The sequence below is a fragment of the Amphibalanus amphitrite genome, unplaced genomic scaffold (assembly GCF_019059575.1).
Source record: "Amphibalanus amphitrite isolate SeventyFive unplaced genomic scaffold, NRLGWU_Aamphi_draft 000038F_arrow, whole genome shotgun sequence".
In the NCBI taxonomy this organism is placed as follows: domain Eukaryota; kingdom Metazoa; phylum Arthropoda; class Thecostraca; order Balanomorpha; family Balanidae; genus Amphibalanus; species Amphibalanus amphitrite.
In genome coordinates, this window is record NW_024881534.1 from 403,014 (window position 1) to 428,482 (window position 25,469).

At 47.8% G+C, this 25,469-nt stretch overlaps 3 protein-coding genes and 1 long non-coding RNA gene across 7 annotated transcripts in view; all 4 read right to left on the minus strand.

The window, feature by feature from the left end:
• The window catches only part of LOC122373732 (collagen alpha-1(I) chain-like), a 43,553-nt gene extending 38,009 nt beyond the window's left edge, over positions 1-5,544 (minus strand). The window contains exons 1-6 of the mRNA XM_043352083.1: positions 5,401-5,544; positions 4,314-4,358; positions 2,325-2,433; positions 1,695-1,741; positions 1,250-1,334; positions 716-821 (exon numbers count right to left, since the gene is read on the minus strand). Coding sequence (XP_043208018.1) covers positions 716-821; positions 1,250-1,334; positions 1,695-1,741; positions 2,325-2,433; positions 4,314-4,318 — 352 coding nt within the window. The 5' untranslated portion in view covers positions 4,319-4,358; positions 5,401-5,544. The remainder of the gene's footprint in view (positions 1-715; positions 822-1,249; positions 1,335-1,694; positions 1,742-2,324; positions 2,434-4,313; positions 4,359-5,400) is intronic.
• Positions 5,545-8,678: 3,134 nt separating this feature from the next.
• LOC122373491 lies at positions 8,679-9,755 on the minus strand. Its single transcript, XM_043351609.1, has 2 exons — positions 9,590-9,755; positions 8,679-9,333 (listed from the first exon to the last, which is right to left on the minus strand). The coding sequence occupies exons 1-2, from the start codon at positions 9,596-9,598 to the stop codon at positions 9,028-9,030; spliced, it is 315 nt and encodes a 104-aa protein (XP_043207544.1). The 5' UTR covers positions 9,599-9,755; the 3' UTR covers positions 8,679-9,027.
• Positions 9,756-11,034: 1,279 nt separating this feature from the next.
• Positions 11,035-16,096, minus strand: LOC122373476 (F-box/SPRY domain-containing protein 1-like). 3 transcript variants are annotated; one of them, XM_043351589.1, is made up of 4 exons: positions 15,965-16,096; positions 13,801-14,619; positions 13,093-13,183; positions 11,035-12,563 (listed from the first exon to the last, which is right to left on the minus strand). In XM_043351589.1, the coding sequence occupies exons 2-4, from the start codon at positions 14,425-14,427 to the stop codon at positions 12,469-12,471; spliced, it is 813 nt and encodes a 270-aa protein (XP_043207524.1). In that variant the 5' UTR covers positions 14,428-14,619; positions 15,965-16,096; the 3' UTR covers positions 11,035-12,468. The 3 variants fall into 3 exon arrangements, with proteins under 3 accessions (XP_043207524.1, XP_043207516.1, XP_043207531.1); XM_043351581.1 differs by having other exon boundaries at positions 15,842-15,966; XM_043351596.1 differs by lacking the exon at positions 15,965-16,096 and adding an exon at positions 15,907-15,951.
• Positions 16,097-17,412: 1,316 nt separating this feature from the next.
• On the minus strand, positions 17,413-25,104 carry LOC122373496. 2 transcript variants are annotated; one of them, XR_006255054.1, is made up of 5 exons: positions 25,064-25,104; positions 21,588-21,694; positions 20,093-20,954; positions 18,460-19,626; positions 17,413-18,080 (listed from the first exon to the last, which is right to left on the minus strand). It is a non-coding gene; the product is annotated as an uncharacterized LOC122373496 (long non-coding RNA). The 2 variants fall into 2 exon arrangements; XR_006255055.1 differs by lacking the exon at positions 25,064-25,104 and adding an exon at positions 22,897-23,288.
• Between the last annotated feature and the right edge of the window lie 365 nt (positions 25,105-25,469).

Here is a 25,469-nt window from a genome sequence, read left to right on the forward strand (position 1 = left end):
AGAGTGCAGATGATCCGTAATGAACGAAAAATGGAAGGCACGTAAACCATCGACATAACACCGACAAAGCATTCCGCTGAAGGAACTTGCCAACCAATTCCCTCCAGTTGAAACAAAGGCATGCGTCAGAAAACAAACTGGTCAGCGATACAGTGGAGGGAAAATTGAGGAGCTACCCTCCCCAGTCCCGCTGACCCATCCCCATAAGCCAACAGGTTATAGTGGCGTAGCTGCGTATGGAACGCTCCCCCTCACGCGGAGCACCCTGCTCCGAATCGGAAGGGCCGCCCACGTGCAATGTGGTAACTGTAGGGAGGGGACAGCACCTTCTCACGGAGTGTTTTTCCTAGGTAGCGGCAAGAATAGCCATCAGGGGATCCCCGGCCCCTTCGATGATGGATGTGGTGGATAGTAAAGCGGACTCCATAATGACGTTCCTGCGGAAGGTGGGCCACACCGTCCCTCGGGTGTGTGCTTCCCTCACATATGGGGGACCAGTGGGTAGGTATCCCACTGTTCAGACGGTCCCGGTCAATGAAGCGGTGGGCGTCTCACGCCTGTGAGGATAGGTGGGCGACCCCCGTCTGTGAAAACACGTGGGCGCCCCATGCCTGTGAAGAGCAGCGGATCAACCACGTGGAGCGCTTCCCCAATCAGCCGGAGCGGAGTCCGCGGCCACGGGCCGGCCGCGGCGGCCCAGTCTCTCGGCACTTACCGGCAGAGTCGGCGGGCTTAGCGGGCGGTTTGGTGGACCCCTGGGTCGGCTTAGAGCCCTCTCCTTCCGACTTACTCTTCGCTGCTGCTGCTGCTGGTGTTGGCGGCTGAAAAGGAGACAGGGAACATTAACAATGACTATTAAACAGCCATGCAGTTTAACAAATACCACAGCAAATGACTTCAGCCTTGATCGTTTCAATCACATACTTTCAACAGAATATTCCGAAATTCCATAGCTTAGTTTAAGCCAAGTAAAAGCATACAGCATGTAGCAATAAAGGTTTTCGGCTTGGGTATCCTGCCCGCGGGCAGGATCAGAGCCACGACCGTCTGGCGTACGGCCAACCGCGGCTGGCACCGGGGACAGTTCGAGCATTACCTGGTGTGGGTTGTCTAAGGTACATAGAATGTAATGTAATGTACATAGAATGTAAAGACATGCATAACACAAAGCAAACATCTGCATTATGTCTATGGTAATTTTCACATCAACAACATTACACGGTCACGTGGGATGCGTTGTGCTACTTGCCTTGGTAACCTCTGGGGGAGCCGGAGTCTCAGACGTGGGAAACTCTGACATCTCCTCGTCAGACAGCTGAACGTCCAGCACGTCCCTTCAGAGACAAGTGTACAGGTCAGGAGAAAAGTCAGGGAAGGGGGAGGCACCAACACGAGGCAATAGTGGTCGGGTCTAACCAATACAGGATCATGATGAAGCGCGAATATTATAAAATGGTGTCTGAACCATATTTATGACATTTTTTCAGATTTTAATTCAACTTCAAGGCTAAAACCAATACATTGTTATAGCTAAAAACTAGACATGCATAACTGAAAGGTTATATGTAGTAACAAATGTACTGACGTAAAATAAGCGACATCATATTCTTATTCTAAAGAATGACTTAAATCAAGGCATGTTTGGACTCAGACCAATTTTAAGTAACGACTCGACAAGGCAATAGCTTACTCACCCCCCGGTCTCGTGTTCTTCCGCAGCATTTTCGTCTTCATCCTCTTCCTGCAACAAATAACAATCGTGTAGCCGTAAAAAAGGACGGACACTCAGGACAGGTAAAAGGCAGATACAATTTGTGAGTGTATTTATAGCTCATCGGCCGAATTTGTATCTTCAAAAACCTCCGTCAACACTCCGCATTTAGGCGTATCCGAAAAAAAAAATCCACTTCGGCAATTTACCGTCTATCAGTACATTTATCCCCTGCTTGCCTTTCAGTTCTCTATCCTCATCCCTTAGCCCCACCAGATCCTCTGCTCTAAGCATTCAGACAGAAAAATGATGAGATGGAAAATGGGAGGCGAGGAAATGCGAGAGGTAGAACTACTAGACAAAGAAATGTGACAAAAATATGAACTAGGAAGCAAAGAGCTACTAAAGGAACAAAATAGAAACAAAAAGTGCCAAATGTAACTGCTAGTTGAGTATGTACGCCACAAAAAAAAAATGTGAGACGAATATCGTGTCATCCTATTATTTGATTTCCATCCTAGCACTGACAAAATTGTAGCACTGACATGAGACATCCTTCAGAGCAATATACAAGACGTGTCTACAGTTAGAGCTACTTTGAGTGTGCACTCACCACCTCCTCGTCGTCTGCTCCGAGAAGGGTGTCCTCGTCGGCCGGGTTCACCGACACGCTCTCCTGCTCCTCATCCTCCTCATAGTCCAGAGCTGAGTCGTCGATGACACTGTCGGAAATGGTCACATCCATTCACAAAACTTGAAAAACGAATATCCGTGGAAAGCAATGCATTGAATAGCATGTCTTAGGTACTTGGCATCACTGGCGGATCCAGAAAGGCAGTCTTGGGATGCTGCGGGGGCATACCCCCTTAAATTTTCTCCAATTTCCAGAAACTCCTCGGATTTCGATTCCTTAGGCATTGTTGTGAAGTTTAAAACAGACTTCCAATAACTTTTTTTATAAATTTAGTCCGAACCTTTTGATGGGAAGGATTCACAAGAACAGAGCCACCGCTAAGCGAAGCTTGTTGCGGTGACCCTGCCCTCTACCCTCCGATCGCGCAATTCCAGTTCTATGGCAGAATTTAGAGTCCAAAGTTTAACGTGCGCACTAGCCGCGCACGGCCGGTCCCCTCACTGACTTCATCTGGCTACGGCCTGCCACCAACCGCAACCATACCTGTCAGGAGGCCCATAAATGTCAAGCGCCCGTCGCGCTTCGAACCTGGACTGTTGTAACCGGGAACGCGAGCTCTCACCTCGCGGAGTCCAACGCTCTACCAACTGAGCTACGGGACCGGCCAAATAATGTAATGTTTAATAATAAATGTTTTGCTTTCTTTATTCAAAAAACGTAAATTTTGGTCGATTTCGGGCGCCGGGGGGAGGGGGAAGATAATTGTTTGTTCCAATATAGCTGGGAAAGACTTTGGGCCTTTGCCCCAAAGCCTGCCTACATCCGCCAGTGCTTGGCACAGCATAACTAGATAATTGTTGCTTCAAAAGTCAATTTGGCACAATGCTTGCTTTGAATCTTAGTAGCTTTAAGCTCTAGCTTTCAAAACTAAGCTCCCTGTTTTTTATCTAGTCTCAATAGTTCGGTGGGTGGCTATGGGCTATGGATGACGAACGATTATGTTGATCATCGATGATTTCTAAGCATAGCTGATGCCTGCCGATGTAATAAACACAATCATACATTTTTGAGTATGTATGGTGACTTTCTAGTTAATCCAACAATACATATGGCAGTTAGAAGCCTGCTAAGAGTAAGATGTCGCCGCCTGAGGCGGGATCGGCCGACGCGGAAAACGCGGCAATCACAATTTTGTGTTTACACGCTCATAATTCAAATGTTTATCAGCCGATTTTCAAAATTCGTTAACCATAGGATTGCCTGTACATTTCTTAGTCTTCTCACATTATTTGATGCGAATCGAACATAATCAGCGGTAATGAGCACGATATAAAGAGGGAACCGTCCCGCCCCGACAGTCTACAATTCAGGCGGTGCGTAACGGCCGGCGCAGGATGTTCGACTTTACACCGCTATTAGGTACTAGAAAAGTTGTGAACAGATTTTCTTATTTCTTGCACAAGAAGATCCGCAATTTAATTCTGAACACGTAGCCAAAATTTTACATTAATTATATGTCGCCGAGTTATTGGCGAAAAACATGAGGGGTGGGCGAAATTCGCCTTACACACCCCCCCCCCCTTCCACTGCGCATGTTAATAGGAACAACTTATAACTCATTAACAATTAATATGTTTTATATAAATGTATACATAGCATATATTATACATAAATATATAAAAATACATTTATTTTGTGAATATTCACTGGTCAACCCAGGCTGGTGGTCATTTGGAGTATTTCAACTCCCATAAAGCTGGGAATTAAAAATATGTCGGTTCTAGCAAAGAAAAACAAAAATGCCACTTTAATTTGGAAAATTGTTTTTCACTGCACAGCAAGGCCAGAGGATATGATATACAGGGATCTTTTTTTTAATTTGGAGAATATTTTTTGGAATGTACCCCATCCAGCATCTCAAGTCACTTATCTGCCTGGATCTGTGAACCAATAAGCACTGTATCTCACCTCATTGTTATGGGCTTTCCTTCTGCTTGCTTGCCTCCTTCAAACCTAAAACAAAGCAATGGGTATCATCATTAAGGTACTTAGGAATAGAAGGTATCATTTACTCTGCATCACTAGTTATTCTAGACCTATCTGCTTCCTAGGTAGATTTGGATTTTTATGTGGTTATTAACCGACAGCTTGTTGCAATGAATTCCAAATTGCATACATAAGCATATACAATGGCAAAAAAGGGGAAAGGAAGCTTGGACTTTTGGAACAAACTGTCAAAATTTCAGAGCAAAATTACTTGCTCCAAAATTCTGATGCACAAGAGCCCCTGAGAAGTCTGGCCTAGTGCATAGATATTTTCCAATCTGAATGCAACCTCTAGGACATGCCTGCAAAGGCTCATGATGGGCACACCCAGCCCTTGATGAGCCTACTACAGTGAATCCTGGTCCACTGAAAAGATTGTGGACCCCTTCTTTTTCACCAGGAGCACCAGGCCAATCAGCATTAGGCAAAGCCAGACCTCATTGGCATATTTTTGCTAGCATTTGCTGGGGCTGCTTGTGGTGGAATTGAAGCAGAATTGGTATTAGCATAAAATTTGGGTATCAGTAGAGCTGACGACACTGTCGGTGCTAGCCGGTAATTGTGTCACTTAAATCTATCTAACCTGGGCTCTGTTCGGTCACTGTTTTTATAACATCGTGCTGTCGGTTTTCCCCATATAAGGAAGTTATTGCTGGCGCGGCTTGGCCTCTCATTGGTCTAACGAATAGACTACTTGAATTCGACCAATGAGGTGCCAAGAAGTAGCAGCATGGTCGCAGCCTGCTGATAAATAAACAGGGTGCGAACAGAGCTCCGACCTAACCAAATATTTACCCAATCCAGAATCCCCACACACACACCACCCCTGAAGAAATGCCTAAAAAAAAAATGGAAAATACACCCCAGCCACCATCAAAACCACATTGACAAAAATTATCTAAAAACGTATATGCTGTGCGAAAAATTTTTGATATTGATATGGAAACGTCTACAATGCTCCCTAAGCTGGAAAATAAGGCATTACAACAAAATTCAAGAAGGAACCTACCTTAAGCATCGAACAACTACACTCCCTAGATGAGAACTCTGATACAAAAACGTCTTAAAATGAATTATATCATCAAGTCCGAACAGTCAACACCGAAATATGCAAATGCGACGCGCTACTTCTCGACGCCCACGCCATATTTGATTATGGAACCCAATAAGACAGTTTCAGTTTAAAATATCTTGATTATTGACGTCATCAGTTATTTACGATAAGTGCTTCGTTTTGAATGTTTTTTTTTTTTGCAATTTTTATCACGCCTAATCAAATGTTTGGAATAGAGAACTTTAGAGTGTCAAGCAGTTCAGTGGCCAATCAAGCATCATTTAAAAAAAATTAATTTCAACATGAAACATCCCTGCAAGCAGGATGCCCATTGGCAAAGTAAATGGTCCTATGACATCAGCAATTCTCTTTCGAAATTTTGTCTTGGGTATACTTTTTCCACGATGCCGCCAAATCAAGGCCCAGGCATCAAAAGCATAAGCGAGGATTCTCCTGACGTCACTGGTACAAACGGTCGAACGATCCTGCGGAAAATGATCACATTTTTAAAAAATGCATCGCTGTATCATAACTAAGCTCAAAAGAAGACAAACAAGAAATCTAGTTGGTTCTTGGACACTTTTTAAGCATGAGTAGAGCTCTGCATCAGCACTATGCGTTTGTCAAGCCAGGAGCTGCCAGTCTGCACTTGGTGAAACGGGGGCGCCGGCCAATCAGCATGCTGTAATTTTGTGACGTCATTGGGCATACCCTGAAGCGCTACTGAGATCATCCGCGATGCCTAGTCATCCGCGATCATCATATCATGCGGCCTTGATCATATCTGTTGGAGACGTGGCTGGACTCCGCCAAGGCTCTGGGGATCTTTTGTGACCTGCTGCTGGTGAGGAGACATCGAGACGTGTCCGACAGTGCAAAGCTATCGTGGTACCAGAACTTACATCTAAATCTGTCATCATGGTTGCAGAAGCTTCCAACTTCAAGTCAAAAGAAATATTTGACAAGATGGGAGAAGTCTTGAAGACTGATGGATCTGCACTTGTTAAAAAGATGAAGGCCGTGTTCGCCTTCTCCGTAAAGAACAGCGACGGCCAGACGGCCGTCTGGACCGTGGATGTCAAAAACGGCAACGGATCTGTGGAGTTTGGCACCGACAAAAAGGCCGATGTAACGCTGACACTCTCCGACGTCGACTTGGTCGATCTGATGCTGGGCAAACTGGACGCCCAGAAGGCCTTCTTCCAGGGAAAACTGAAGATCAAGGGCAACATGGGCCTCGCAATGCGCCTCAAGGCCTTCCAAAGTGAGATGGATAAATACAAGGCTAAACTGTGATGTGGGACGAGCTCAAAGGAAAACTGCTTTTACATGACGACTGTGGACGGGACGATACGATAAGACGTGCAACACAAATCTGCAATCACCAGTGTCTGTATGATCGTGTGTCGTGTATGTTAATCGAGCTATATGTGTGGCTGCCAGAGCCACCCAACGCCTGTTGACCTTGTACACTGTGGTGTAGCGGTGATAATCAGCTTTTGTATATCTGTGCCGTGTTGGCTGCGGTTGGTGGTGCGGTACTGGTGGTCGACGGCGAACCGTCTTGTTACATTTAGTCGCGATGGGGACGGACGTCTGTACTCCTGGACTTTTCCGCAGGGAGGACGGAGGCAGGAGCCTATAGTAGCCTTGGGGAGGACTTGTCCGAGCGGAGTAGATTGGAATGTGCCGATCTGCATGCTCATGCAATGCACATATTGAAAATATAATCGTACCAAAGGGTGTGTAAAGAAAGATGCTGCTTATCGATTGATTGTTCCAATCCTAACAATGTGTGGTTAAATTTTTATGCAATGACGAGTATGATAATGCGATTTTCACCAGGCTGCGTCCAGCGAAACGTCCCACGCCTTTGGCTTTCCGTGACCTCACTGCGAGAGCGCGCCACGAGACTGTCCCGCAATAATGGCTCTGGCCTCTGACTGAGGCCTTCGTAATGGATCTCAGGGAACTCATGTCATGGTTCTGAGGGCCCCCACAGTCACAGTGGCTCTGAGGGCCCCACAATGGTTCCGAGGGACCCCGCAATGGTCCCCGCAAATTCCGAGGGACCATCATGGCTCTAAGGGCCCCAAGGATCACACATTTGTGGCCTCGAGAGCCCCACAACAACCCCAATGGCCCCACAGTGGCTCTGGGCCTGTCGCTGACTTGGCGGCCTAATACTCACGGCTGATAAGCGATATACCCCACGACAGCCTCCAGGCGGGCTTATACATAAAAGAGTCTCACACCACAAAATGGCCGTGCTCTTGTTCTGGCTCGGCTCCGGGAGGGGGGGGGGGGAGCATGTCGGCTTCTGAGGGTCGCCACGGCCCACATAGAACCCTGGCGGACCCCTTGAGCCCCTGAGGACATGCGTGGAGAATTGTTCTGAGTTTGTGGCTTTACGGTTCCCCTAGACCCACAACTCCTTACATTTCTCCATCTGTGCCTGAGCAATGCCCGAGGACTCCCATGCCGCCCTCTGGGCTCTGAGGTTTTTATGCGGCTTTGCTCTGAGGACTGAGGGCGACCACGCCGGCCTATGCCTTACGATAATAGTGGTTTATAGCTCTTATACGGCCTTGGTTTATAGTATGAATAGGTATACCTACCCTCATTGAAGAACTGCGCCGATCTGGGAAGGCTCGGAACTGGCAGCCACCACAATAAATGGCGAGGGAGATTTCACTACGGTGGACATTCGGAAACGGTCACGGCCTTTGCATTTTGCGTACTCCAGTACTAACAACAGCGATTAGCAACTAGAGCGAAGCCAGTAATTGACTATAATCTCGGGGTGTATGCAATAGCCAAGACCTCTACACCGGTGAGAACGGAGGTCTATGGGCAATGGGCATGCATAACTCATAAGTCGTGTAAAATTGCAATCAATAACGAAAATCGCCTGTTTTGGCGTTTGATAAGGCAGCTGTGGCCTTTGGTAGACTGTGAAATCAAGGCGACCTCGCGATAGTCGGGCTCCGGCTGTCTCCCGTCGCTCCCGTGATCCAGATACGGAGCTAAAACTTGTCTCGTGTTGTCTCGACCTTCAATATACCCCGGTCTCGGCCGTCTCAGCCAATCCGACGCTTCCGTAAACGGCGAAACATTATGGTAACGGCTCCCTTATGGTGAAGGCGCAAAATGATGGATTATTTGCGTTCGAGATAGCATTTACATTCCTCAGCTCTTGCCTCAGTTTGTGTTTCTAAGTTCTAACACATTACTAGGGATTTATACCTATTTTATTACGATAAAATATAGTACGTTCACTTTCTCGTATCTGAAAAGCAGCATATGAAACGGAAAATACAGGTGAAAGGCGACAAATAAGTAGTCTAAATTGCAATTTATAATTGCAGATATGGACAACTTTTCGGTATGGATACATCACGTGAAAACACATTTGCTTGATGATGCGAGTGATCTCGAGTTTCCTTAGAGATCCTTCTGACGGAGGAGAGACCAGCACATGCCATGTTTGCGCGGCGCGCTGGGGGGCGACGCCGCTCGAGCGGCCGGCCAGCTTCCCCGCGGGACCAGGCCGGTCGCTCGGTGCCCCGCTCGACAGGACGTCTACAGGTGGTAGCCGGCGTAGCCGAGGCCGCTGTAGGTGATGGGCGCCGCGGCGCTGTAGGCGATCGGCGCGGGACCCTCCACACTGACGGAGCGGACGATCGGCGCGCCCTGCGAGTAGCTGACACCCACCGCTCGGCGCACGTTGGACACCACCGGGTTGATGGCGGCGTACGCATGCGCCTCGTCGGAGCGGTAGGCGAAGTTGCCGCCGAACCGGTGGCTCTGGATGGTGGCAGAGTCGTGGCTGGGGGCGCGCAGCAGCGTGCTGGCGGAGGCCGCGGCCAGGCAGGCGAAAAACACAACCTGCCGGCATAGAGAGAACACGGTCAAAGGGCGAGCCATGTGCGAACATCAACAACGGTGGACCGTAAGTTTCGGAAACGTACGAAAGGTGATGACAAATCATTTCACTTTGGGCACTTGACGAGACACAGAAGCTTTGGCGATCGTAAAATTGACACGTGTATTTGGTGTTACTTGAACTTATGTCACTGTGTCGACAGTCGCGGCGTATGTCTCGGAAGGAGACGTCTGATTTTGTTTCACCAATTTTACTCACCATCTTCATGTTGCTGGCTTGGAGGGTTGTCGGAGCGTCGACGGACAGAAGAGAAGTGAATGTCAGCTAGCCTCGTCTTACCTGTTTTATACCCGTCCACATCAACACGCCCAGCATCCAAACAGACGCGTGCCCTTCTTGACCGCAGTCTCTCCACCTCACCACCATTACCACGCCCTGCGCGACGTGCAAGAAGGGTTCGTGTCCCGCTGGGGCGTGGCCGCTGCGGCTGCGGCCAGGGCCATCGACTCGCGGCTGACACCAGGATGTGATGAGTGCGATGCCGGTGGTCAATCGCAGCCGGTCTGCGCGTGGACCCGCCCCCTAGCCCCCACGCCGGCTGGACCCGCCTCGTTAGTCGTTAGACAATGGCTCTACTCGAATGCCGATGCCGAGCCAGTGGCTCAGCCACATCAGACCTCAGCACGAATTGAAGAAAAGCACCCTTCGAATGGCTCATTCTGATAAAATGGCTTGAACTCTATTTGGGATGTTCATAGTGGTCAGAAACTAACAATAATGAAATGCTAAATGCAATCTTATTCAAACAGAACAACAAAAGTCAAAACGAACTTATAAATAACCTAAAGAACGATTCATTTTTTATCACACATGCCTAAGATGTTCTGAGTAGTGTAAAACCAAAGTTGGCGACCCATGGCATCCATACATGCACACATTATGATACGCTCCTGCTCCTGTGCTGTTGCCTGTAGGCCTGTCGACTGCTTAGCGGCACAGTGCGTGGTGACAAGTCACATTCTCAGCGTCACAGGCACACGGAATGTCACTACGATGGGCCCGTCACCATGCCTGATAACGAGGCCCGCATAGGAATTACCGACTCTCCAAGTGTTTCCCAACTCGACTCCGTAGCCCTTAGACGTCTGGGCTAATGATAACGCGCCTATCGTACGTTGTGAACGAAAAATATATCGTGGATTATACAAGGTACTATCCAACTACATAGACGTCGCCGCGTTACACATTGATTGCGTCTTACTCCATCATTCACCCGAATTTAGACAGCACTTAATAACAAAACCCTCCTCAGCTTTTGGTACCATTGTGGACCTAAGCCAAAGGCTTCGTCAGATATCCGTCACAGAACTGTCGGCCAGTGCCGGGTGCGAATGAGGCCGTAGCAGGAACGCGCTGGGTGCCAGTTTTTCTCGCCGCGCGCCGCGCGAGGTCGGCCGGTGTCCGTTGGCTCGTCAACTGCAGGGCGGAGCTCGCGCGATCGTACCGTTCACCGTTCCCGCTCGGTGCTCGAAACGAGATTAGTTTGTGACGGCTGTCGCTGGGCGGCTATCAGTTGTTATCTTAGTGACCCAGTCATCGAAGAATAGGAGCAGTCGGGATGGAGGTAACGCGCTGTTGAGCCTGATATTGTCGGACAAAACATTTTTGCAATGGCTTATGATCATACCAGAAATTAAACAATATTATTATTTGAGTCATCGAATGGATCTATTGATGGAAAAACACATTGCTCGTCCTCACACACAGTCACGGCACCGCACCACGTCCCGGTGCGGCGCTATATCGAGATCGGAGGGCGCGTCCCTTTGGCAGTGGGCAGCTGTCTCACCCTGGGTGGCGCACCTCTCACACACGCCTGAGATCCTTCACCGGCCGGCCGGTGTCCCGAAACTGACCCCGCGCCACCCGCCACGCTACAGACACGTGCCCTAGTCGTACAGCGTGGTCACGGGATCACACAGCACACTGCACAGATATACACACAGTGAGGTACGCGCACAACCTACACACACCGACCGTACGCAGCGAGTGAAATATGTAAAACTCGACTCACGTCCGACACGCCGGGCCGTTTGTTCACCTGCATTGTAATTCGTTCAAAAAGTTACCAAGCTGGCCACTATGACTGGAGTTGAACAAGATTCCTACATGCTTCAAAAAGCTGTTTTTCCTGGCTCCACCGATCGCAGGAACTCGTGTCCTGCTGCTGCTCTGTACCGATACTGGAAGGTCTAGGGAGTCGACCTCACGCTCACGCAAACACAGTCGTCCACGCTAATTCATGCTCACTTTCTGACGTACTAAACCATCAGCCCCTCAGACATGCCGCACTAGACACCTCGCAGCTCCATAAGCAAGCCTATCAAAGACTCAACCACACCACACCCTCGTAAAGTCACATACTTTTCTTTCAGGACCAGCTCAGGCAGACGTCTCACTCTTCCCTATTCTCTTCCCAGGACCATCCTCAGAACACCCTCGTTTTGCTCTGCCACCGGGACCCTCAGCGAACAAATGAACGAAATACGACGAATGGTAAAATGGAGAAAACGAGCGGGCGGAGCATCTTTACTGAGTCAAAAACCCCGCCCGTCCACATCAGTATGAATGATTGCACAGGCTATGAACATTGCCGGACGGGCAGTCGTCATATACTCAGTCACCTGGCCACACACTCCGGATCATACCGAACGCAATAGAGGTCCTCTCAGTCGCAGAGCGGCAGCGGAACACTGGACAGCAAAGTCATACGGCCAATAAACCGTTAAAGCGAGATATGAACGTTAAAACCCCTCCCATCCCACACTCACACGCGCGCACAATATGCACGGCCTGTGTCACCTACCGGAGCTGACAAGACTTGCCTGAATCTCGGATTCCGAGAGCGACTCCGAGCGCGGGCCGCTGGCTGAAAGAGTCCGCCGCACGAGCGTGCCGGACGCGGTCACCGTCCGCGGCCGACCGGCAGTAAAGGGACCGGTCGGCGGAGCGCCGAGTCAGGCGGCTCGCTGCTGACGGTGTCCGGGGGCGCGCGCGGGGCATATCACAGAGGAGGGCCGGCGCCGGCGGCCGGCTGAGGTCCGCAGAGGGGTGGGGGAGGCGCGGCGCCGCCGGCCTCAGCCGTCCACCGGCGGGCCCAGGTACACCATGGACACCTCAGTGTTGCCGTACACGGCTGAGACGGACGGGTAGAGGCGCCGGTCCGGCAGACCTGCCGACAAGGGGGGACGATACGGTCAGCACTTCCTACCGTGGGGGACAAGAAGGTAAAATTGACCGACAACGAGAACGATCTGGGTAAAAATAACGCACATAGCCTACGATGCAACAATACCGAATGAAAGACGGACAACGAAGTGAAAGAATCTAACTTGTTCGGACGATATGCAACGTTAAAAACAATATGGCATAACTTACAATTAGCGAGTGACCTGGGCCCTGTTTCTTGGCACGCCGCTATAGTGCGCTACGCTGCGCTACAGTATTGGTGCGGCGTTTGCGGCGAATTCGCCGCGACGCTTCAGCGTTACGAACGTCCGAGTTTGTTGATGTTTACACCGCTACGCGTAGCGCACTGTAGCGCAGCGCCTTGAAACGAGTCCAGAAAGCAATACCAATGCGCAACTGCATGTTACAAACGAGCGAAATAAAAATGAACGTCAATGGACATACCAAATAATGACAGGAGAAAGTAGCTTACACTCTTTGACAAAGCGTCGAAGCAATCAAATCATTCTCACCTCTAAACGCCACACCCAGGAACTCGTAGCTGCGTTCGAACGACAGCGTGTTATCATCGCAGTCTAGGATGACCCGGATCCTTTCCCCGACCTGAGGACAAGATAAAGACGGCACGGGGTCACTTCACCGGTACCGATTTCGCGGCCAAAGATAGATGGGGTGGCAGTGAGTCGGCGAAAGCGATTTTTATTGAAACATTTCGTGAACGATTGACGCGTCTGGGACATTTCTAACTAGTAACCTCGTTCATCGGAGATTCCACGTTAATGGAATACAAACACGCATCGTTACCATTCCAAAGTCTATGATTCAACCACAGCATCTGACACTAGCGAGCAGGGAACATTGTGCTGACACATGGGGATTGCAGCTCGTCGTCGCGTGGCAAATTTGTAAATGGGTTTCAAATGAATTCATAGAACACTCAAAACACGACGATCGGTGACAGCTGTCGCGACAGACAGCGTTGGCAGTACCTAAATTTGGTCGATGATAAAGATACCATAATTCAACATTGTTTCATGCATGGTAAACGGTGAAATAATTTCATCGACATAGATATCAGTCAATCTCAAATTACTTGTCTTCACCTGCTTCTCGTTTATCAACGTGTCCCGTCGTGTACCGTCCACCACTTTCCCCACGGTTCATCGTGTTTCAGCCCAACTCCCCCGAGCCAAAAGTTGTCCCCCACCTCCCAGCCTGACCTGGTACTTTGGCGCGTTGTTGAGCCGCGGGTAGGTGCCGAGGGCGTCTCCGTTGTGCAGCAGGTGATTGTCCACCAGGTTCCAGCCCCAGCTGTGGGCGTCCGAGCCGAGCAGTGGCAGGTAGCCGTGGCACTGCAGGCTCGCCTCGCTGGTGGCCACGCCGACCACGGCCACCGTGCCCAGCGGCCCCTCCCACACCACCTCCCAGGCGTGCCGGCCGTGGCAGAAGCCGCGCTTGCCCCGCGACGCGTCCGTGCTCTGCGCCACCGGGTTGCGGTGCAGCGTGAAGCCGTTCGGCTTGATGTAGATGTTGCGCGAGCTGTCGGCCGGGTTCCAGGCGTGGCAGAAGGCGCGCAGCTTGGCCTTGTAGGTGGGCACAGAGCAGAGCAGGTCGGAGCGGAGTGCCTCCTCTGCCAGCTGCCGCTCGCATGGCAGCCGCCACACCTCGTTGTTCTCGTCATTGAGGAAGTGGTACCAGAGCTTGCAGACGAGTGCACAGTTGCGCAGATCCTGCAGACTCAGATAGGAGAAGATCTGCTCGAGTGTCTGCTCTGGTAGCCGCAGCCAGAATGACTGGCCTTTTACAGGCTTTGATTTCTGAGTCCTGAGAGACATTAGGTGGCACATGAAGTGGCCACTGGAGAGCACTACACAATGCTCAGGCTTGCACAGCACAAGGTGCACTGCATGGCAGCTTTATGCTACTGCACTGGGGCAGTAAATAGAGCCAGCTGCTTTAATGTGTCTAAGAGTTGCTGTTCAAACAACTCAGCTGCACTCCATCACAAACACTGGCAGTCTGCCAAATGCATGATGCCTCTGAAACAGAAATTCAAGAGATAAATTAGTACCTCATTACCTCATATCTGATACAAAGCACATAAAAGTCATACACCATAGGCATCATTGCTCATAGGTAGGTTAGGACTAGGTAAGGAGTTAGGCCAAATGTCCACCACTTACTGCTGATATGTACCTATGGCATATTAACGTAACAAATAGCAGATCCCATTTCCCAAGGCTGGTCACAATGTTTAAACTAAGAATGCTGCTGTATATGCCATTGAATCTTCCCATGCAGATAATATCTCACCACTGGTGGGCTTCAAACCTGCTATCTCAAATCTCAATCTTGTCAGAGATCAACACACAGGTACCTATAATGTATGATCATTGCACTCCTGCAAATTGCTGTCATTGAATGAAAACACTGCATCAGAAGTTGAAGTAGCTTTGTAGTTTGTGAAGTAATTAACTGGCAGCCATAAGTCATCTCAAAGTCACGACCCGTCACAGTGGCTGTTAGGGCCTAGGGGGAAGTGGCCCAAGAGCATGTATTTACTATTTGGACTGGAGATTGCAACACAAATTATGGCACTTTTCAATGATATTATTTTCAATTCTTGTAGCTTTTAGAATGTAGGATGCTAATTGCTGAAGCTTCGGTAATATTTTTTAAAAGTTGTATCCTTTTCATCCTTTTCGTAAGGCGGTGACACTCGTTGCTATTGCACAATATGCCCAGAGCACACCTCTCAGCTCTATTTACACGAAGTAGGTATGACGACCATGTACCAAATCTTGCCTATGTGCATGCATGAACCCTAGGTAGGTACCTACTACAAATAAGCATATGCATGGAATAGGTGATAAAATGGTATCGGTAAAGCTGGCGTTACCATCAGTGGTAGGTAGGTTAGTTGTAAGTTGGTAGATTGTAGGTTTGTAGGTTGGTTGGCTGTAGGTTAGTAGGTAAGGTTAGGTCAGGTTAGATTATGTTTTTTACTCTAACTTCATCTACGCAGTCGCATATACTGGTTAGCAGCAACGGTGATGCAAGCTTTACAGATACCATAAAAATGACAGATGGAACTCTGGGTCTCTGAACTCTTTCATAAAAAACATAAAATTGTGAGCAGAAATGAAAATAAATGGCAATAAGCAGCTCCATCCAATGCATTATAAAGATGAAAACTTAATACGACCAATTACGTGGCATAAGTAAGGACAATTCATTATGATTAGGCAACAATCTTCATACCTATCAAAATTTCACTAAATATTATCCAACTGTGAAACCACAATCATAGAGGGATATAAATGTACGGGAAATGAGAAAAAAATCGGGGTATAATCCATAACACTCAAATTATCTCTCACTCACAATGGCTCTCCAATAGACATTCAGCTTTCTGACGACTTCACCTTTGCTAGCAGTAATTGTTGCGAACGAACAAAAGCATCGTAAGCAATGGCTCTAAAAGCATGGGTTGTAGAAAGACCATGTTTTAAAAAATGCTCGCAGGTACGAATTGCTAGTCAATCCCTCGGCACACACAACAGAATACTAAATTGTTTGTCGTGCTTAAAAACTATAAAACGACTTTGTATATTCCTCAGTTTTCCTTTTCTGAAGTAAATGAGTTATTGCATTCATGATTGTTCATCAAAAGACAAAAATTTTAATTCATTTGATCAGACTCAACCCAATGGTAAGCACTTAGCAGAGCTTTGTTCGTACTGCACAGTGCGTCATCAACATCTACCCTATTTTTGAAGAACCTAGTAAGTGTCAAGGTGACGAAACGGAGAAAAACGAGGAAACGTTAACGTGTGCTAGCCTAAGCAAATGCGCATAACATGCATCAACCTGAATAGTGTTTCTATATGTATTTTATGTGCGCAATTCAGAAATGCTATCCAAATTTTTCAAATGCTTACCGATAATGTAAATGTGGACTTGCTAGATTAGCTCAAGGCCCTATATACTAGGTAGAGTCATCCGGGGATTTCACGAAAAGCTGTGACGTCACACGTCCTCAGATCGCGTTGCCCCGTATCAAAACCGTAGAAATGGGTCACTTTCCGACGGCTGGTACAGAAAATCTAGGGGTGCTTGCAGTATTCTGTTTATACCAGCGAATAGGTCGTTTCAAGCTTTATCTTTTATCTACATACATTTTTTCTCTATCTTTTTCACATTTCTTGCTATAAGGTGATATCCTCGGCCCTGCTTTCGAATCTTCGCTCCGGCGCCGTCGGTGGCGGTCGCAGTAGCTCAGTTGCAGTGGTATGATATTCGCTTCCTACCCGGGCGATGCGGGTTCGATTCTAGTTCGTGGCGTAACTTTATCGCCTAGCGGTATGTACAACCTACGTTTACGAGACTAATTTATGCGCCTTTTTCAATTAACGCAGTCCGTTTCAAGCCTAATTTATTGCCCTATTGTACTCTTATTACTAAGTTCAGCGTACCTTAGTAAGGGATTTAACCCAGCATCTGAGGGAAGCGGCGAACGACGTTCTCCATACGCGATTTCCCATTTGAATCTGGCCCCTAGTTCATAAGATCCAACACCATGTCAATGTTTAATCAACATAATTTAAATTTTCAGAAAAGTCATGGGAGCTGCCGTATTACTACATCTAATATTTATACCAGCGACAGTGTGTTGTATCTATTATCTATATATCTATTATCTAATAATATAATATATTATGCTAATGCACCTAATTGAGTAGACTGTGGCGCAGCCCATCAACAGCAACAGTGTGTTGTAGGCATATCGTCTCGTGCCACGTATTTTCCGCAGCAGTTGATGTACACAATAAAATGGTAACCGTCATTATATAAATCAATAATATAGCATAATCAACACTGCACATCAGTACCTACACATTCATAGGACAGCACTAAGCCTGGCAATCACACTTGAATCTCCCGACTAGGCCAGGCACTCGGCTCCGGCGGACAAGTCACCCGCACAGACGCCCAATGGTCGCTAGTCACACCTCACGGCGCGTCGATAGGAGGGCAGCAATGAGTCTGGCTATCACACGCCGGTCAAAACTGACATTCAGATGTCTCAGCTTCTTCTACCACAGAACTACAGACACGCTGACGGACCCGTTTGGCTGCTCCCAGGCGACGACAGTTTCAGCAGCTTGCGCTTGATTCATGGGATCTGAGTCGGATATGCAGCCCGGTGCGAACCAGCTCCAACAGCCGCCGAACAATGCCCGGATCCAGGACCACAGACGGTCTACGATGATGCAGAAGAGCACCTCGAACGCCTCGCTCGATCACTGTCATTCCCTCCCACTTTAGCCAGACGTCCTCAGGTAGCTTCGGCACCGCCTTACCGGTGTCGGTCGCTGCGCCGTCGTCTCCAGCATACTCTCCGATGACCGGCGGTACTGTCGGCTGCAAGGTGACCGCCCGGAACGCCTCCTCCACCGCTGCCGTCAGCTCCACTAGACGGCGGACGCTGGAACTGGATCTGGAAAGGGAACGTTTGCATAGCTTTTAGCCTTTAGGGGCATTTAATCTTCTCAGTTCAGCAGTCAACTGAGGGAGCTGTTTGTGTGCGCGCATGCATGTCCGCATGCACATCACCATTATCGGTAATACGAAGCATATATTCATGTATTTTTTATATTTTCAAGCCCTGACCATGAGGCTATTTTTATGCCGTGGTCATAAAGTGTTCTAAAACATCATAATACAATAATGGAATACGAAAGGGTTATTAAAGGCATGCAATTTCATCGAAAAGCTTTATATGGGTCTACGTTTTCGAATTTTATCGATGAGTTATGTTATTATTACAAGTTATACCCACCGTACGGCGTACTGTCATAGCCGCCAAGCAGACTCACCTGTATTTGCAGAACCTCCAACGTTTCGTTGCCGAGGTTGTCACGCTCCAGCCGCTGACCAGTGCTGACAAACGCCGTGTCAGTCTCTAGGCGCACTGCGCGGGTCCAGCAGGACAAGGTGCTCGCAGAAGGCAGCGGAATCTTCAGCACACCAGCTTGAGCGTACTTGTAGCCTTTAAGCGGTGAGCGGAAGACGGCCAGATCAGCGGTAGTCTACCGCACGGCGTACTGTACGGCGTACATGGCTGGCTTACGGCGTAAGCCAGCCAAATGAGCGGCAGACAAGCCTGCAAGTGCACGATGAGCGGCAGACGAGCCAACCAGGCGAGCAGCAGACGGACAGGCGAGCGGCAGACGAGCCAACAAGGCGAACAGCAGACGAACAGGCGAGCGGCAGACGAGCCAACAAGGCGAGCAGCAGACGGACAGGCGAGCGGCAGGCAGGCTAGCCAGGTGAGCGGTACGTGAACAGTAGACAAGTCCGCCAGATCAGCGGCAGACAGGCCAGCCAGGCGAGCGGCAGACGGGCCAGACAGGCGAGCGGTGGACGGCCAGGCGAGCGGCAGACAACCCGGCCAGGTGAGCGGCAGATAAGTCAGCCAGGCGAGGGGTAGATGAGCAGTAGATGAGTCATCCTGGCGAGCGGCAGAGAACCAGATGAGTGGCCAGATGAGCAGAAGCGGAGCCAGCTATGTGAGCAGCAGCCGCTCAAGCCCGACATCCTGCTTCAGCACCTTCCACAACTAACAGAGCTAACATGAGCCGCCGAACAATGCCCGGGTTCCGGTCCGCAGATGGGCCCATGAGGATGCAGAAGAGCACATCGAACGCCTCCACCACGGACATCCAATGCTCTGACGGGCGACGGCACCATTAGCCCTCCTCTGCTCACCGACCGGATCCAACTCTGTGGGACACTGCTCGGTGGCGCCACACGCGTCGGCAGACCGAGGGATGGGTCGATATTTTGGCAGCTCGCTACCACATAACCAGCCACGAATGCCAGGCGTCCTCAGCAGCTGTAGCCCTCGCCTGCACAGTGTTGGTCGCCGCACCGCCGTCTTCAGCCTCCTCTGTGATACTGATGACCGGCGGCACTTTCGGCTGCAGGGTGACGGCCCGAAACTCCTCCTCCACCGCTGCCGTCAGCTCCGCTGGGCGTTGGATCTGAAAAAAGGAAAGTTTATTTAACTTTTAGCGGCACTTATTATTATTTTCTTGGTTCTACGGTGACGGGGGGGGGGGTCTTTTGTCTTCGCATGATTATTATTAAACACGCACAGTGCAAGGAGGGGGGGGGGCGAATACTGCCCACGCATCCTGTTTTTCGCAACTGACTCACGCTGCAATCATTATGTTAACATCACATCTTCAGTACCTGCCTCGAATTTAGATAGGTACGCATCTTGCTGTGAAAGCAATAAGTAAATCAGGCTACAACTTTTCTACCATCAGGGGTTTAAAATCAAGCAGTTTGACTATGACAGCGCCGGACGGTTCCGTCTTTGCTCTGCGCAGCTTATCGCTCCAACGAATCGGGTCAAATCTGTGTGAAAGCTTAGAAATGAGGATATTAGAATTGCTTTTAATGCGAATTTCATCTAACACAAGAGTGTGCCAACATTCCACTAACCTGCTGTCATCGTGTGGGTTCTTGATCCAGGTTTTGGTTGGCGTGACTCCCATCTGCTCCCACAGCTTTTCGTTGGAGGAGTGCATGTCACTCGTTGTCGCCACCACCGACAGACCGATGCTCTCGAGGCGGACAATGACGTGCACCAGCTCGCCTGGCGTCATGGCTGAGTCCAGCTGGTAGTACAGGGGCTGTTTCCACGGCGAGCAAAGTCCCCGCACCATCAGTAGCTGCAGCTTCGAACCGCGCAACACTTGGTCGGCGGTACTGTCGTAGCAGTAGCGGCTGTCGAGCGACATCTCATCGAAGCTGATGACGCACAGACGGTCCATGTCGCTCATGTCAGTCGTGATAGCCTCAAGGACGGAAGCAGCGGCGTCCATCACACCGGGTGTGACGCGGAACGCGCGGGTCCAGCGGGATAGGGTGCTCACAGAGGGCAGCGGGATCTTCAGCACACCTTGAGCGTACTTGTAGCCCCTGCGCGTGAGGCACCGCAGACCGAGGGCCTTGGACACGTCTCCAGGAGACCAGCGGATCCGGCGCCCTGTCGCCGCCTGGCGCACCTGATCAGTGATCACGGGACAGAACCCCGGACTCTAGAAGACGGTCCAGCTGTGATCCTTTTTCGGTGGCGATACGCAGGCGGCGCTGAAGGCGCGACCTCTTCTCGTTCCGCCACTTCCTGCTGAGCTTCCATAGGCGCTGTTGCATGTCATTCAGCTCCCCTTCCAGGCGCACTACTTGCTCAAGAGGAGTGGTTTCCTCGAAGACGATCACTGGACAATCAGGTCCAGGATCTGATCCAGGCCGTTCCGGAGCAGGTCCAGGATCGCCGGTCGGACTACCGCCGTCGCTGTCCCTGGAGGCGACAGAAAAACAGTGAATGTTAAAACTGTTATGTAATATTTAAATTTATAAATTCTCCCGTTATCCGGCATTGCGCGATTGGATGGTAGGGGTCGGGGTGTACGCAACAAGCTCTGCTTAGCATTAGCACCAGCTCAATATACCAGAATTGGACACCCAAAACATTTGAGAGGTACCACTGGCTGGACACCCGAGAATTGGACAATGAACGCATAGCTACCTATCATCGATACCTATTCAATGTTCAAAAGGTCAAACAGGCATATCTTGAGGGAATATAGTGGTAAAAAGCTAGATGATACAACAATGATACCTACAACAAAATGATACACCAATGATACAACAAATAGGCGCACTTATGTTTATTCCAGGAAAAGAAAACAACCCTTATTTTTGAAAACTTACTTTTAAAAGCACTTGACAAGATTTGCCTCTGCCAGATATGTTTCCAATGACGGGCTCTAGGTAGGTACTTTTTGAATTCCTTGAGCACCATATGAATTTACAAAACATTGCCTAAAGCTTGACTGTGAAAATCATAAAACTGTCGTTGTCAGTTTAGTCAAGCTGAAAAGTTTGTGCTACAACCCAATCTCACATCATAAGGTCAAAACAAATAGCATACCTCGACAGCTCTTGACCAGACCCTGCAGTGGTCAGCTCGTCACTCAGCTTCTTTGCAGCTGCAGCTGCAAACGCCCATCTCGCTGTGCAGATGTCACCTCTTGTCTCCTGCAAGGAAATAATGATTTAATGAAGCAAAACAAATAACAATGTAAAGAACACTTGATTCTGTCAGCAGATCTAGCAGAGAAATAGATATGTTAACTGAGTTCTGTATGATCGCAAGATGTCTAAAGTTACATTTAGGTCATAAGTGTCATAAGACAGATCTGAGCAAGCAAAAACTGAATACGTAAGGAAAATCGGGCAACAAATGTTCTTGTGAGGTCATTTCAAAAGCATAACATCTAAAAAAAGTGCTTATCAATTCATACATAAAAATATCAGTGCAAAGCGTAATGATGCTGATGCAGCCTGAAAATTTGCATTAAAAAGTCAAAGATAATACTAATTACCTACTCAGTACCTGCTATAAACATCAAGTGACAAATTTGTGAACTATGAACAATAATAAAACGTGAAATATCCTAATCGCATAGCGGACATTTCAGGTACACTCGGGGGCAGATTGATGTTCCACCTCTCCCTACCCATCGGGCTCCCATGGCTCAGCACTGGCTGCTCCCAGTGTTGCCTGTCATCAGCACTGGTCATCACTGCCTGCCAGTGCCAGTGCTGCCAGTGCTGCCACTGGCAGCAGCCAATGCTGAGCCATGGAAGCCCGATAGGTAGGGAGTGGTGGAACATCAATCTGCCCCCGAGTGTACCTACTGCCAGTTATTTGTGAAAAGTTGTTAGACTCGCCTATTTTGTTTTCCAACAAAGGATAAGTACCACCTGGACTCTGGAGAATACCTCATTGCGTCATTGATGCATCGCTTACACATCCTTCTTATTAGCTGGCTCAGCTATCAACTATCAGTTATCAGTTATCAGTTATACCCGCCTTGAGTTGATAATCATAGGTTAAGGTTTCATAGCCGGCCATACACACATGTTTTGGTATTATAGCTTTTTTGAGACATCTCATGAGATGCGAGATCTGTCGACACTAGCAACTTTTCTGGCAAAGTTCTCAGAAAAAGTGACTAAGTTTATTCTAAAAAGTGACCTACACGTTGGTACAGTCTCTGGTAACTAAGGAGGATTGCATACCAATGTAAATGATAATAAAAATGGGAAATTTTGAGTGGAATATAGAAAAGAAAACATCCAAACAAACATCCAGCAAATGATCACATCCATGATTGCCCATATTTTTAACCTGTTGTATGTTTTTGGTTTGCAGATTGTGTAACGGTTCAACTCACCTGTTGGGGTTCCCTACTTGCCGAGCGCAGCCATATGGGATAGTTCAGGATGAAATGAGCCTGAGGGACATTCTAGGTAGGGAACCCACAAGGAAGGAACTGTTGTGTTTTTGTTGGTTTGTAGGTTATGTTGGGTTATGTTAGGTTAGATTTGTTTTGTTTCTGATTTATTATTCTCCAGGTAGCACCTGTCCTTTGTTGGACAAATGAAACACGCATGGGCCGAGCATCTGAGACAAGACGACTGACAAAAATAATGAATGAAATCATTGAAATATACCTATGCAAAACTGTAAATTAAATGATATTCCATGCAGCTTGCCTGAAGGTTGATGACGACAATTTGATGGATGGTACTGCTCCAGCCTTCAGCTCAGTTGGGCAAACTAGACCTTTGGAATCAAAATATGGAGGCATCAAAAGATTGATTCTTTTTGGGCATAAATGCAGACCATTTCTAACTTACCAATCACATAAAAATAAGAGAGTGTTTCAAGAAGGAGCATGCCTGATCTTGAACAAAAATGCTTGAACTATCTCCTAAGCAAAATAATATTGCTCCTATCATAACAATTTGAATTCTATAGGTAGTGAAAGGCAATCAAGGAATTGATTCACTTTAAACAGATAATCATAATATTGATTCCCCATCAGCTGGCTAATCATTATTTTGATTCACAGGTAATGTTAACAGATAGGCAACAATGACTTGCAAGAATACAGCATTTATCTTGCTATTATTCTCATTTAGTGGTATCCTCAACACCACAACTGATACCTATAGCATTGTTGTACTTTACCTTCACTACATTTGATAACAATTCACAATTTATAAATGTCAAGAATACAAAAACTGAAGCAACAGGTAAAAACCATATAAATAATATAAAAGCACTACAACAATGATAATTAGGGGTTTAAAAATTTCATTTTGCCATTTTACACAAATAATGATTGGTTAGTATGTGATTCATGATACAAAAATAACATACAGTGTGATTTCCTCAAAACAGCTTTTACGTGATGGACAGTGGCTCTGTCTTTTTCCCATTCACAAGGCCAAAGGGACAATTTCTTAGCTTTGAGGTAACACTTTTTGCAAACCTACCACATTTTTCTACCTTTTAAAAGAAAAATCTCACCGTCATGGGCCTTTTTTCAACCGTAACGATACATTTGAAGTCAAAAGTGTACCCAAATGAATCAAAAAATTGATTCCATGCCCTTATTTGGTCATGGCTCCTCCCACCAGAATCAAATTATTGATGCCTCCATATTTTGATTCCAAAAGTCTAGTTTGCCCAACTGAGCTTGGGCTTCAACTTCACATTTGATGGCATGACAGATCGCTGAACTTTGAAGAAATCATCCAGGTCAGGTCATCAACCAAAAAATGTTTCCCACACACTCGGGCAGTCTTGACATTGATTTTGTCCTTTCTGGCCCACCTATGCATCCATTCTGATTTCAAGTTACTGATTTTGGGGAATGAAAAGAATGAGAGTCCTGGACTATTCCTAGAGTTGTTGAAACACTTTGAAACGGCGCAGTCAGTTGGGCAAACTAGACCTTTGGAATCAAAATATGGAGGCATCAAAAGATTGATTCCTTATGACCATATTTGGGCATAAATGCAGACCATTTCTAACTTACGAAACACATAAAAATAAGAGAGTGTTTCAAGAAGGAGCATGCCTGACCTTGAACAGAAATGCTGGAAGTATCTCCTAAGCAAAATAATGTTGCTCCTATCATAACAATTTGAATTCTATAGATTAGATTAGATTAGATTAGATTAGGGATAGTGGGCTGATTTAGGCAGGCTATTCAGTGCCCACATCGTAAGTACTTGGAGACTAGGTAATGATCAGGGATCAGACAGATAGGATAGCGTCACTGGTACCCATATTTCAACTTATCGAGCCGGTTCTTGAAAGCGTTTGTTGTTTCTGCCTCTACCACTTCTGATGGGAGGCTGTTCCAGAGAGGGACCACTCTGTTTGAGAAGAATTTTGCCCTTACTTTGGTCTTTACTCGGTTCACTTTGAGCTTCAAACAGTGTCCTCTAGTCATGTGACCTTGCTCCTTGACAAAGAATTGATTCGGATCCACATTGGTTTTTCCTGTCAACATCTTGTAGGTTTCTATCATATCTCCACGCCTGTACCTTTCCTCAATACTGATGAGCTGCAAAATTTTCAACCTTTCTTCATATGTTTTGTCCCGTAGTCCTTGCACGAGCTTTGTAGCCCTTCTTTGCGCCTTTTCCAGCATCTTTAGGTCTCTCTTCATGTATGGCCCTGTTGCTTGTAGACAATGTTCCAAGTGAGGTCTGATATAAGTTGTGAATAATGGCTTGAAATTTTCAACTGTTAATCTGTCAAATGATATCCGCAGCAGCCTCAAGGCTCCCATAGCCTTGTTAGCCACCCTTGCGCAGTTGACAGAGGCCGTTAAAGTATTGGACACGAAAACTCCCAGGTCCTTCTCCAATTCAGTTGCTTCAATCTCCATGTTACCACCATTTGTTTGCTTCATGTAATACTTTACCATTGGATTTTGCCGGCCACAGT

What these genes read in the sequence shown, in the direction of transcription:
- LOC122373476 (XM_043351589.1), bottom strand. Translation starts at nt 14,427, where the DNA reads ATGTGCCACCTAATGTCTCTCAGGACTCAGAAATCAAAGCCTGTAAAA. An exon ending in ACAACGCGCCAAAGTACCAG is followed by an intron (nt 13,184 to 13,800) that starts GTCAGGCTGGGA and finishes TCTTGTCCTCAG; the next exon opens with GTCGGGGAAAGGATCCGGGT. An exon ending in CCTGGGTGTGGCGTTTAGAG is followed by an intron (nt 12,564 to 13,092) that starts GTGAGAATGATT and finishes CCTTGTCGGCAG; the next exon opens with GTCTGCCGGACCGGCGCCTC.